The 14148-nt window shown below is 32.1% G+C and overlaps 2 protein-coding genes across 2 annotated transcripts; both read right to left on the bottom strand.

Moving 5' to 3' along the window:
• Positions 1 to 4263: 4263 nt before the first annotated feature.
• Positions 4264 to 8773, bottom strand: LOC134692509 (uncharacterized). The gene is made up of 4 exons (XM_063552967.1): positions 8727 to 8773; positions 6542 to 6678; positions 5777 to 5851; positions 4264 to 4745 (listed from the first exon to the last, which is right to left on the bottom strand). Exons 1-4 carry the CDS (start codon positions 8771 to 8773, stop codon positions 4264 to 4266), a joined length of 741 nt encoding a protein of 246 aa, XP_063409037.1.
• A 2890-nt stretch (positions 8774 to 11663) lies between these two features.
• LOC134693683 (short-chain collagen C4-like) lies at positions 11664 to 13701 on the bottom strand. Its single transcript, XM_063554578.1, has 3 exons — positions 13455 to 13701; positions 12578 to 12652; positions 11664 to 12250 (listed from the first exon to the last, which is right to left on the bottom strand). Exons 1-3 carry the CDS (start codon positions 13699 to 13701, stop codon positions 11775 to 11777), a joined length of 798 nt encoding a protein of 265 aa, XP_063410648.1. The 3' UTR covers positions 11664 to 11774.
• Between the last annotated feature and the right edge of the window lie 447 nt (positions 13702 to 14148).

Raw genomic sequence — 14148 nt, 5'->3', positions numbered from 1 at the left:
AAGTGACGAAACAATGTCCTGGGACGAAACTCTTTTAATGTTTAGTGTATATCTAAATATATGACCTTCATTCTTTCAAGGACATTTTAGTCTCTCATGTGTTTTTATACCTTAATTATATCGCATTGAAGTGCAACAGTGGTATACCGTGGTTCAAAAGTCCTAAATCGATTAAGAGAAAAATAAAAACGGGGATACAAACTAAAATCGAGGGCCCACATCAACTATAAGAGGAAAACAATAGCACAAAAAAAACCAAAAAAAAACAAGACACACCAACATACATAGAAAATGACTATTTGATAAGAACTAATCATTAGGGATTACAGGGGTATTTTTATTGTTTGGTATGGTTTAAAACCCCCAAAGTTATTCCTTGGGAGATTAACTTGTTACCTACTGCAAAGTTAAGCTTCGGTGTATTTAACTACATTCGCAAATATCTGTACATGACAGTTAAAACGATTTTACTAAATTCAAGATCAATGCCAGTAATATGTGTTTAATTCAGCTGCTCATATTATTTTCACACAATACATGATAACATACACGTACGATGACCTATAGTTTTTAATTTCTGTGTCATTTGATCTAAATAGTTGTCTCAATGAATATCGCACCCCATTTTCTTTTTTTTTCACATGAAAAAGGGTTTTCACGGTTTTATTTAAACACTGAACCTTTGTTATAATAATCAGTTTGTTTCTTATAAAAGATTTAAGAAATCGGGTATCGAAATATAAATGGTTATATTAAATAAAGATTGCTTCCTTTATCTTTATAGTTTCTGGGACGATAATATGTCTTATAATGTTTAAAGTAGATCATAAGTATATACTTTTTGTGATAAAATTTTCTTATACTTTGCCAAAAGTAAGATTTAACTGTGCTTAAAAAAAATGATAAAAGTATCGGTCGCCGAGCTATTTTCCAAGCTATGAGTCGATTAAAATTGACTAAATTTAGTTAGATTGTTCATGAAAAACCACATATGAGATAGAATTTTGAAATAAATTGTAAGAAGATAGTTTTTTTTCTTTGTTTTCTTGCTACAAGTAAAAATAAAAAAAAAAATCCCAATCAGTATAGTATATATTATTTACCAAAAGAGTTATCTCACATTAAATGTCTTATTTGAAAAACAAAATGATTCTAAAAACACAAAATTTGATATTTGTTTAAATATTTTGATTAATACAACAATTCACCAAGTTTTCTTTATATAGATAAAAGTCTAACCATTAAATTGCAAATCTGTCTCCAAATTTGCAGATTTGGGCAAATAACTAGACCGATTTTGTACTGAGATTACACAATCCAAGATGGTGGTATACCATGAATCTTCCTATAATCAAGGTGTATGTCCATCAGAACAGAAATACCGTTAACAACTGTTGTATCTTATCAGCTATTGCACACATTTGTTATTAATGCTATTTTATTGTATATGGTAGTTCGTATGTTTCTAAATTGTTGCTACAAATACAAATAATTATTAATTGACTAATTGCTGTTTCCCGCCAAAATTAATAAATGTACGCGTATCTTAACTTACAAGAGATGATTAAACAATCACGACGTGGAGAAAAAAGAAAAAGGATTAAAAAACAATCTTCAGTTTTCAAAACACATCATATATTCCTATATTTAGAACGATTTTGAAATTATATTACAGCATATTTATAAAGAACAGCTTCTGGATTTGTTACACATTTAAGACATTAGTAGTTGACCAACACATATTTCGATACAGTAGTGGTACCAACTATACTACACCAGATGCGCATTTTGACAATTAATCATTTTCAGTGATGGTCAAGAGCAAGAGCAAAATATTTGAATGTCCAAAAACAAACCAAACGATTGCAGAGCTGATAAAACTATAAAGACAACACGTTCAGTGAAAACAAACAATGATTAAAAGCTACGCATAGGGGAGATACTAATTTATATTTCAAGCGTATCAGCAAAATTCGTTGTCATTTAAACTGCCATGGTATTGTCGACTTATCAGTCTTAATATTCCTTTGGTATCTTTCACCCCTCTTTCAAAATACAGTTGAATTGTTTTTCCTTTATGAGAACTTTTTCGAAATTTGTTAATTTGCTGGATATAAACAGGAAAAACAGGTAGATTATGTAGGTAATCACTGAAGCATGACCGAAGCGCCCCCTATGAAGCAGTCAGTTGGTCCCCACTTATGAGATTTCCGGATCCGCCATTAAGAAATATAATAAAAGTATTTATCATATGTTTAGTGGTAAAAACAGTAGTTTTGCATATTTGATAAATATCCTGCTGTTTAATCCATATCGCGCAACTTTGATGCGCACCCTTTATCGCATACCCTTTATCACACCTCTACCCTTTATCGCATACCCTTTATCACACCCCTACCTTTTGTCGCATACCCTTAATCACATCCCTACTTATTTTTTTATTTTTTTTAATTTTTTTTTACATTAAGTCAGTTATGTTTGTTTTGCTTAAGAAAATTTTTCCTCAAAATAGGTCAATTTTTTGAATGAAGTCATTGTTTGGTATTTGACGTCACGAACGTCAACTTTACAAATTGTATATGACGTCACAAACGTCAAGTTTTCATATTGTATGTGACGTCACGAACATCAAGTTTTCATATTGTTTGGCACACTAAATGCAACTTATAAAAAACAACCACACAAATAAATACAATAATAAACAAAATGTTTTTAAAACAACAGCACGCAAATTGTTAGGTAACCCAAGTGCTTCGGATAGGGTCTTTAAAACAAGACAAAAGTAGAACTGAAGGCAACCCAGTGCTATGGATCAGAAAACAGTTCATATAATATAATACTCTTCTGTTGAAATATATGATAAAGCGTATAATACATGGCAAAATCCGTATCACATGCCGTATCACCCTCGACCAATATCATCCCTCGGGACTTCTAAGGGCCCTTGGGCTAATATCGATGTCTCGAGATGATACGACATATGATACGGATTTTGCCATGTATTATTCTCTATGTAATAAACAGTAACTTTATTGTATTTACTATATGTTTATTTACATTCAAACGTTGTTGACACGTCTTGATAGGATATTAGCAGGTCGATCTATTTGTTAATATACTATTTAAGAAACGTATTTTCTAAAAATAACTTGGGAATCAGACATCAAGCTTAATCTATATTAACCCTTTTTTTTTAAATATAGATACCAATATTCATAAAGTTAACGGTTATTGATATAAGACTACTTTTGATTATCATACCTTGTGCCTTAAAAAAGAGTCTTCTTTATATAGTCCCAGGAAATTTGTAGAATTTGCTTTATCTAACATATATAGATATATTTAGATTTCATAAGACGCCAAGATGTAAATTATGCATTTCAGGATCATGGAAAAACCAAATTTGTCATTTTGATTGATTCTCATTTATAACGGTTTACCTCTATTTGAAAAAAAATCAACTTTATCGATCTTGCATCGACATCTCACTGCCTACTCATGATTAATTGGACAATAATATAATATGTCGGTAAAATAAAAACTTTGCATCTAACACTTATAGTTTTAGTGTTTCCAACTACTGTGTTGATTGCTTTATTTTTCAGTTTCTTATAGAGCCGACTATTTGTCGTCATGAATAATTTTTAAATTTTAATTTTGCATGTGCTTAATTTTTCCCGTACTATAAAATAAATTACATCTGTAGTTTGATTGAACATTAACTGCTACTATTTTCTGTAAACACAAGATACAGTCGAGATAACTTTCAGCAACTTCAATTCATAAGCAAATGCAGCAATATAACATGCAAGAGATCTTAGCAGAACAGCCAATGGCCACATATTTAAAGCAAATTTTACCAAAAGGGTCTGCATCCTTTACTAAATAAATGTGATTTTTTCCTTGGGTACTTAACATTATAACGCCGCTTTTTTATACGCATAAATGTTCTTTCATGTTTAGAGTCTAAAATATTCGCATTTTAATTTGAACAGACAACACATGTTAATAATGCAGTATCATAAAATGGGGGACATCTCTTGCTGCCGACCGTTTTTCAAGGTTGCATTTCATATGCCGGAAAATATGACAGCTCAACGTCTGTGACGTAACATGCCAAACAACGACGTCATTCGATATATGACGTCACGGTCGACATAATGACCACTACATTTGGGACCCATTGGAGAAAAACATGACCCTGTTTAATCTTCGGTATCTAAATTGAAAGAGATACAGCATTGATGAGAAGCTTGCATAAATTTATCCATGGACACATGTGTCCCTCCGGCACTGCCGGTTTGGACATATGTGTCCCTCCGGCAGCAAGAGGGTTAACGACCCACAGACGGCTCTTACAACGAAAAACTGGTAACCGTCCTTGTTTTCCCCTCCTGCTTCCAAAACATCAGGATTTTCATCTAAACAAGTGTACTGTGATGATGCTTTTTGGTAATTAGCACTGGCAGCCATTCTTCCAAAGAATTCTGTTTTCCAGCCAGTATAGCAAGATGTCTTTCCAGGGATCATAATTACAGATGAGCTATAAGACGCACGACAAACAGCGCAAGGTACGTCATGATCATTAGGCCCTGAGCCTGATTGATATTCAGCACCGTATACTGAAGAAAACCAATCGGGATTTTTAGTGGCGGAGTCTTTTGTTACAAAATCTGGATCATGCGGAAGACAAAGGAGCTCTGCTGGAGAGCTAGTTCTACCATACCAACCGCCGCCAACAGTTCCTTAATAAGATAGATTCGACAATTAATAATAATTGAATTCAGGCAAAGTGAAGACACAAATAAATAAACAAAAATAAAGGAAACACAAGAAACAAATAAAGTAAAATATAACTAAATAAAATGAAGCATACTCTTTACGAGGAGGTTGATAGATCATTTTGTTGAAAAAGTATTAGAAAAATTCAGAACTCCAAAATGTCGATGTTCATAAAACTAACCTAAAAAACAACGACAATTAGAGAAATCCATTTCACTTCATTTTTAATTCACAACCTATATTAACAAAAATATTTTCCCTTTAAAAAAAAACGTATGCAAAGATTGCGGTAGCTAAAAAGAAAGTATAATTTGTTATCATAGGATAACAGTGTCCTCATAGGAAGGAGTTGGTTAAGTCATGCCAATGAAATAGGACAATTTAGGAGAAACCACCTTGCTTATCTATCTTAAAATCTTTGTAGGAGAAATAAGTTGATTAATGTATTTAACTTGGTGGTTTGTAGGCAGTATTTCAATATTTCAGATGAGGCGTTCAATTTGCCATTTAAAAGCTGCAATTGGAGTTATTCACGAAGCACTAGCGTACCTAACATTGGTAATTTATGACCATTAATCTATATTGATTCTCGTTAATCATCAACTATTGACCTGTGATCGCTTTTTGATAAACACAACTGGAAAAAAATAGTTTAAAATGTTGTTGTTTTAAATTAAGTCTGAGTTTTTATACTAAAAACATTAATCGCGAAATTGATGTCGTGAATCTTCAGCGTGGTCCAATTTTCATCAACATTACAAACTGTTTCGTTATAGAGTACTGAAAGTGTAGTAAACTAGTTGTTATGCATTCTTGAAAGCTGAAGTAAGGAGTATTGTACATCCAACGTTCACGGATTTTTTTTAATAAATTTTTGTTATGAATTCAGTTGTATAATCTGTTCTGTCTTTCAAAATAGTTCGGTTCTATATATTTTGCTGTACTTGTGTGTTGCTGTTGTTCGGATAATTATATTTTATTGTAGAAAAAATACCTGAATATATTAATTCTGTCCCGTTGAGTTGAGGGCACGTTTTCTTTCCCCATCGAATGTAGACAGCTCCACTCTCTAAAGAAGAAAAAAAATCAGATTGATATCCTTTCATATATAAATTAACTGAAAATGATGGCAGTGATGTATTTATATGAGAACAACAGATAGGCACTTATATAATATTATTAACAATATATATAAAATCCGTGAACGCATTGCAATACAATTGCGTAATATTTTGTGGTCTTCGAAAATAAGGAAACAAATATCATCATAGAAACCAAAAACATGAATGATATCAAATTTTGTATAGAGTCTTAATCTTTCTTTCAACGTTAACAGTTTCCGAAATGAAGAAATAATAGTTCCTACTCAAACTGAACTTAAGACATTAAAATTAAGTTTACAATTGATACGGTAGAATTTGTTCTTGTGTAATTGTAAACAAAATATATTGATTCAGCCGGTTTGCTTTTATAAAGCTGATGACATACTGCCCATTTATAGCCACCTTTGATAAATTCATTGTACTTCAACGATACATGGCTGGGGAATACTTTTTATCAGCCATAGATTCAACGTGATAATGTCAAAGCTATTAGACAACCTCTAATCATAATAACAAATCAACGATATCAAAGAAGAAACTTGCCTTTTGAACTGTAACATTCGATGAAATACACTTACTAATTATGTCTAAATAATTGAGTTTCACATGTATTTCACTATCAAACGATAAACTTAAGGTAAAAAATGTGTACGTACGTGTTCGTGTTTTTATAGCTGATTGCATTGATGTCATGTCACTAACCAATGTCTGCACAGTGGCCTCAAGTTGATGTATTCGAGCTGCATAATCTGGGTCGTTTAGAAGCAATCTTTTTCCGTTGTCACTTCTACTGCTGACAAACCCAAAAAATGAATTAAATTGAAAAATTACAAACAGTAACATTGTTGTTCAAAAACCTGCACTGCACTAAAGTTCAATACACTCTTATCTCTCATGTAGATAATATTGCTATTAAGCCGGTCATTGTTTCCATTATAAAGATAAATAAACAATCTTTTATTAATATTAAGCAACACAAAACATTTGCTAAAAAGAATAAGAACCGATTATCAGGTTGCCTGCATTGATTATTGTCTCTTTATCTTTTCCTTTCTTTTAGGAATGTTGTTTGCAGCATGTGTTTCTGTGTCAGATCTAGGTTTAACTCCCTTTTGTTTTTGTATTTTTACTATCAAATCCCAAGTTACTAGTTTGAAAGTAAAAGTAAAACATTTCATCATGTAGACAAAAAGCAAAAGTGTGAAAAAATACAAAAAACGTAGATTTTAAAATTAAAAAAGATTTCCTTATGCAAAGCTTGGCTCTGCTTTGGATATAATTTTGTCCTTTTATGAAATAAATATATAAATTCTTCATTTTAATGATCTCACAATTTCACCTTGATGACTTTTTTATATAGTAAAGAAAAAGTTTTTGATTTTAGAGATTTTGTCACCAATGAAGAGACATTTCTTGTCAAAGAAAGTGGAGAACGATACCAGGAGGAAATTTATAAGTCGTCGTAAACTGACAACGCCATGGATAAAAAAAGGCAAACAGACAAAGAGTCAAACAATAGTACTACAAATACAACATAGACAAGAGGCTGCCAAACGAAACAAATCGAATTTATTAACATTTATTTGTGTCCAGGCAATATCACAAGAACCATAACTGATGAACGGTGAAAGTGATAATCGTTTATATCAAATTTGACCTCCATTTTGTCATCGATATCAACATATCAAAATTTGAAACGCTTAACTTGATTGGTTCATGAGTAGTTGCAACAACATGAATGGAAACACCATTTTTCGATCTTTCAAGAACCATAACTCCTGAACAGTAAAAGTCAAAATCGACATTATTGAACTTGACCTCCATTTCATCATCAGTAACAACATATTAAATTTGAAAAGCTTTGGTAGAACAGTTAATGAGTAAATGCACGGACACGACTGGAAACGCCAGTTTTCAATCTTTCAAGAACCCTAACTCCTGAAACATAAAAGTCAAAATCGTCATTATTGAACTTGACATAAATTTTGTCATCAGTAACAACATATTGAAATTTGTGAATCTTTGGTTGAACAGTTCATGCGTTAATGCACGGACACGACTGGAAACTCCATTTTTCAATCTTTCAAGAACCATAACTGCTGAACGGTAAAAGTCATTATTTCACCAGACCTTCATTCTGTTGTCAGTAACAACATATCAAGATTTTAAAAGCTTTGGTTGAACGGTTCAAGAGTAAATGCACGGACAACATTTGATTGCCACCCGCCCGGCCGCCAGCCCTACATCCCTAAATCAATAACCGACATTTTAGTTACAAAAATCCGGTTAAAATAGAAATATTAGCAGCACAAACCCCATCAAAAATAGGGGTAATACATATATCAGGTGCTCCGGAACGTTAAGCATCTACTGCTCTATATGAGGTACACGTCGTCTTGCTCATGTTAATACACACCCAGTAATAAGTATTTTCAGAAGGTCACATTCGTGAAAAGGGGAAGGGATTGTAATTACGACATAAGAAACATACCTACTTTTAGCTGTGATGAAACAGATATTCCACAAAAGTCAACAAAGTCTTGATGTGTTAAGTAAAAATTACAAAGGGATGATTTCAACCTTAGAATTTGAATCTCTCTATTTAATAGCTTCCTTGTGAGCAACAACCCTTTACCAAGGAAATCACGATAGGAAATAAAAACCCCGATTAAAAAACGACCGTCTGAAGTATAATATAATAATAAATAGTTAGTGTATGAAATGTATGTAATGTACTTTATACCTTCATATAGTTAATACGTTAATTAACTATACCTCCTTTTCTAAGCACCCGTGTCGCACAAAGACAAATCTGGCACCACTCCAAAAAAATAAACCTACAAACTCGCAGCACTGAAGAAATGTTTTAAATCATCAGAGAGTTCCATATTGTCTTCTTTTAGTTAGTTATTCTCTCCATTCTTGAAGCACCTGTATCACACAGAGACAGAACTTGACTCGTACCTTTCAGGAAAAAAATATGCTACAAACTATCACCACTGAGAAATGTTTTAATCATTTGCGTTCTAGGTTGTCTTCTTTTTCTCGGAGTATTTTTTTTTCTCCATTCTATATAACATCGAGACATAACCTACTAAATGGACATTCAAATTCCTATGAAAAAGAACTGATAAACTAATCAAAAGTATCAACATAATGCACCATTGATTAAATCAATTTGAGATACACGAAACAAGGCTGTGTTTCACCATAAAAATGTTAAGTTGTCTTCAACCCGCTCTCGTTCTGGTTTTATCGAGTTATCTATATTTGTGTATCGTGTTTTCTTAAAAAAAAAACGCATCAACAAATGAATCATTTAAAGTAATGCAATCGAATCGACATGAAGACAAATTTTGATTTGGCTGTTCTGTTTAGTTTGTTTGTATCATCATGATATCAAATAAACTAGTCTAAAAGTTTCGGAATACAGAAGCGAAATTCGTTATCTTTAGAATTATATTTAATTTGTTTCATAAAATATTGGTGTTTTGTAATTCTTCTATAAAATAATGCATTATTTGCATGATATTAAGGATGGATTAAAACAGCATTCATTTATTTACGTAATTCAAATACAGACACAGATTGGATGTCATGCATTTATCATGTTTTAACATAGAAATATTATCCTGTTGTATTTAATATAATTTTTGGTGTTGATAAGATACACACAATCGGAATATTGCCCTCACGAGTGTATCCAACGCTAACAGTATAACCTCGCTGTCACACGTTCGGTATGTGTTTATTAGTTTTAGCAGCTTAATATTTAGAAATACTATTTTTGAATTACATTTTCTAAGTATAAACGAACATCTTGATTTAGAAAGCTAAATCAGTCTGATTTTAGCGCGTCTATAATTTCTGTACTATTTATAAAAAAAAATGAATTTCAATAGACGTGCAAGAAGTCCTCACCCTTTGGAGAACCAGTATTTTTCCCAGATTTGCATAGGGATTGTGTTCATCAATCTTAATTTTTGAAAAACGTTTAATTGATTGAATTTGTTCTTCTAGTATTCAACTCCAAGATACTCCGTGAAGTACATGTAATCAGGTGCAAAAATAAGCAAACGTCTAAATAATACTTTCATTTCGATTTTAAGAACCTTGGAGTCATAAACAAATGTTCACGATTGCCGTAACTAACTTTTCTAGTGACTAATGTGAGTTTGCCTCACACTACACTTCTTACGGGGATCGATAAATGGAAAAGTGAGAGATAGCTCTTGAAAATACGTTAGTCAGAGTTAGTTTCCTTAATGTAATTTAAGCATTTCGTTGAAACAGATGGAAAATAATGTGTTCAATCTAAGACCATTTAAGATATCAATGAAATTAGTTGAAACAAATATATCGGTGACCTTTAAGAATTATGTTCCTTTACCTAGGTCTACCAGCTTTAATCGATTGCCGAAAAAAGCCCTCGTCTATTTTATCTTATTAAGGCATTCGTTTCATTCACTCCAATTAATACGATTTGAGTTGTAATGGAAATAGAGAATAGTTAAAAATAAACAAACAAATTTAGTTAAGAAAATAAAGCAATGAGGTGCTAGATAATAGTTACATCTTGAAAAACTACAGAAACAACTAAAACTATTAAAAATTCGGTTTAGAGGATTAAGAGGACGGACACTGTTTTAGACGAACTGGTAATTTCAGATGGTCAAATGTAATTTCAAACAGTGTACTACCAGAAAGAACATGTGTGTTGAATGTAGTAAATGAGATCATAAGAAGGCGGTGGAAATATACTTGTATTGGATATATATTGAACACCCGGCATGTGAAAAAAATCCTGACATGGACATCACAAGGGACAAAAAGAACAGGTGTGATGAATATTGTAAATAAGAACATTAAAAGGCGGTTGAAAAATATTGGATATATATTGAAATTGGTTAACAACCTGCATGTGAAAATTAGTGCTGACTTTGACCACAGCGGACAAGAAAGCCTTGAAGACCTTAAAGCACATGGAGTAGACACTGACAGCAGAGATAAAAAGAAATGGCTACACCTGGAGTCAAATAGAGAAGATCGCGAAAGATAGAACGAGATGGAAGTCCCTTGCTATGATATATGAATATGACAGTTCTTGTCCATTCGTGAAGGATCGATAACTTCGTTTCATTGAAGAGAATTCTTTTCTTTCGGAGCACCCGAGAAAACTCCAAATTTGGTGGGGTTCATGTTATTTAGTCTTTAGTTTTGAATCTAGTGTCATATTATTTTTCTGTTTGTCTTTTTCTTCTCTTTTAGCTATGGCGTTGTCAGTTTATTTGAGATCTATGAGCTGGAATGTCTCTCAGATATATTGCCCCTTTTTTTCTATAATCACGGAAATGGTAGAGACAGATTTCATAATTTAGGCAATGAGAAATCGTACTTTGAGACGAACCTTGTCGATTCCAAAAGCAAATTCACCGAAAATGAAATCATCAAAATGAAGTGGTTTTTTTTTAATTGGAAACACATTTGTTGAAACTGAAGGATAGAAAATTTAACAGATAGTCCAAATTTCTATTGGTACTAAGTGTAAATTTCTTCTTGTCGATCTGTTTTTATTCATATGTATAGTACACAACTTTAAAATAAATTGACGGTTCCATGTTATCAATAACCCACACTTTGAAATTTTTCATGAATCTCATATATCCCAGTGAACTTGAAATATAGGATATAGAAAAATATGTAGAAGATCTTCTTAATATCTTGATCTTTTATAAAATATTGACACAGATGGACGATTCAAAACTAGAAATTATCATACAATTTGCTCCATTTAATATTGGTTAGATATCAACAATAACGACATGCTTGTATATGTTAGCATTATAAACTTTATTATCAGGGTGTGCACACCTAATATAAATTCACTTTTTAACTTGAACAGACAACACATGTTAGTAATGCATTATCGTGAAACGGTGGACACCTAAGTGACCCACAGGCTGCTCTAACTGGGTAAAACAGGTAACCGTCCTTGTTATCACTCCCTGCTTCCAAAATATCAGGATTTTCATCAATGCAAGTGTATTGTGAGGATGCTTTGTTGTAATTAGCACCGGCAGCCATTCTGCCAAAGTATTCTCTTTTCCAACCGGTATAACATGATGTCTTTCCCGGAATCATAAGCACAGAAATACTGCCAGTCGCACGACAAACAGCGCAAGGCACGTCATTTTGAGTTGTATATGAACCACCTACATTTACTTCATACTCAGCTCCATACAACGAGGAAACCCAACTAGAATCAGTAGAGGCGAAGTCCTTTGTGACAAAATCAGGATCATGAGGAAGACAGATTGGTTCTGCCGGAGAGCTTGTTCTGTCATACCAACCTCCACCTACGGTACCTGAATAAGAGTTTTCAATCAAATGTTTGTACTTGAATGTTATAAAATAGAGAAAGGAAATGGGGAATGTGTCAAAGAAACATCAACCCGACCATAAACACATCCATTTTAAAGTAAAATTGAAAGTTAATATACATGTTATGCATTTACATTGTAATTTTGATTGTTGTTTTTTTCTGATAAAAAAGATGCTTTCGTATTATAGATTTTAAACTCGTTATTCTATTTCTATCAAGTCAGTTTCAGTTTTCATGCACTAAAAGTAATTTTATTTATTATTTGAATTGATTCTTGTTTGGCAAATCTGCAGTTTTTTATATGACGTACCTGAATATATCAGTTGTGTTCCGTTTGTTTGAGGACACGTTTTCTTTCCCCATCTTATGTAAACAGCTCCATTCTCTATATAAAATAATGTTATAATTAATATGTCTTGATTAAGGCTGAAATTATATTGCAGTGATTCATCTAAAACATGGTAGTGTAAGGAAAGTCTTTGTTTGTTATAAGTTATAATCGATTGAGAGAAACATATTCGGCTGACAAACAAACTAAAACTGAGGTAAACACATTAGACCGTGAATTTACATTTATCATTTCGGAAATTTTACTACTTGCTATTCAATATTGGTTTTGTTAATTGTTGAAAGCTGTACATTGATCAATTATTGTTTTCTTCTACGTTATTCTGTACTACACAGCTACTTTTGCATTGGTAATATTTCTGTACTAAAAATTTGTAGTACTGGAGATCTACTTTTTATATTCAGTACTATTTTGTTACTCTAAAATTATTGTAATATTTAGGTACCTGTATTTTACAGTACTTTATTTGTACTTGAAATTTAGGTACCACAGATTTTGGGTTACTACCGTTACAATTTCAGCGTTTTGAAAGTTTTTCTATTTCAAATCTCTTAAAGTTATGATTTTCAAATATGGAATATTGTATTATTTCTGTACCAAAATATTTAGTAGCTGTGTAGTACAGAATTATTTGATTGGCAATCTCACCTCATCGGGTCTTTTAAAGCTTGTTTTTCGATATTGGTTTTGCTATTTTTAGAAAGCCATACATTGACTTATATTTGCTTATTCTACATTATGTGGTCTGTAGAAGAGAATAATTCTACCCCTTTATTTTTCATATCGAGATAATCTATAAAAACCAAAAGTTATAAAAACAGAACTAATGTGTACGTACGTGTTCGTAAATTTAAAGCCGATTGGAGTTGAAAAATTTTAGTGTTAGCCTCAAGAAGATTGGCTTCTGTAGCAAATTTCTGTTGTTTTACTGAATTCATTTCACTGACCAATGTCTGCATAGAAACTTCAAGTTGCTGTATTCGAGCTGCATAATCTGGGTCGTTCAGAAGCAACCGTTTTTCGCCATGGCTTCCACTTACAACCACGAAAATCAAATGAAATCGAAAAATTACAAACAGTAACATTATTTACCACAATATCCACTGTGTCACAGTTACAGTTTATCTTATCTATTGTGTAGGTAACGTTCGTAATAAATCGGCCACTGTTTCAATCACGACAATGTGTTCAAGAATACGTGTTATTTACCCTAATTGAGATCGAACTTTAAACTTTAAAGAATTACGTGATCATCAAATTTTGTCGTTATTATAAAAAATAAATGGATGCAGAAATTTGATTAGTAAATATAACATAAAGAAATAATAAAAATGATCTTGGTATCTTTGATGAAATTTTACAATATGTCATAATGGATGACATATTGTAGTACAATTTAATATTGTATGCTGTAATATTTTTATTCTTTGCTATATAATTTATGCTTATTCACACAAGAATGACTTTAATTTTATATCCTGCATTCACCTTGCTTTACCATATCAAAAAGTTTAATATCTTGAACGGTACTC

This window comes from Mytilus trossulus, chromosome 12 (genome assembly GCF_036588685.1).
Source record: "Mytilus trossulus isolate FHL-02 chromosome 12, PNRI_Mtr1.1.1.hap1, whole genome shotgun sequence".
Classification (NCBI taxonomy): domain Eukaryota; kingdom Metazoa; phylum Mollusca; class Bivalvia; order Mytilida; family Mytilidae; genus Mytilus; species Mytilus trossulus.
The sequence above is the reverse complement of the archived record's forward strand: the minus strand, read 5'-3'. Positions and strand labels throughout refer to the sequence as shown.

What these genes read in the sequence shown, in the direction of transcription:
- LOC134692509 (XM_063552967.1), bottom strand. Translation starts at nt 8,773, where the DNA reads ATGGAACTCTCTGATGATTTAAAACATTTCTTCAGTGCTGCGAGTTT. An exon ending in TTCTTCAGTGCTGCGAGTTT is followed by an intron (nt 6,679 to 8,726) that starts GTAGGTTTATTT and finishes TGGGTTTGTCAG; the next exon opens with CAGTAGAAGTGACAACGGAA. An exon ending in GACAGAATTAATATATTCAG is followed by an intron (nt 4,746 to 5,776) that starts GTATTTTTTCTA and finishes TATCTTATTAAG; the next exon opens with GAACTGTTGGCGGCGGTTGG.
- LOC134693683 (XM_063554578.1), bottom strand. Translation starts at nt 13,701, where the DNA reads ATGTTACTGTTTGTAATTTTTCGATTTCATTTGATTTTCGTGGTTGTA. An exon ending in GGCTTTAAATTTACGAACAC is followed by an intron (nt 12,653 to 13,454) that starts GTACGTACACAT and finishes TATTTTATATAG; the next exon opens with AGAATGGAGCTGTTTACATA. An exon ending in AACACAACTGATATATTCAG is followed by an intron (nt 12,251 to 12,577) that starts GTACGTCATATA and finishes ACTCTTATTCAG; the next exon opens with GTACCGTAGGTGGAGGTTGG.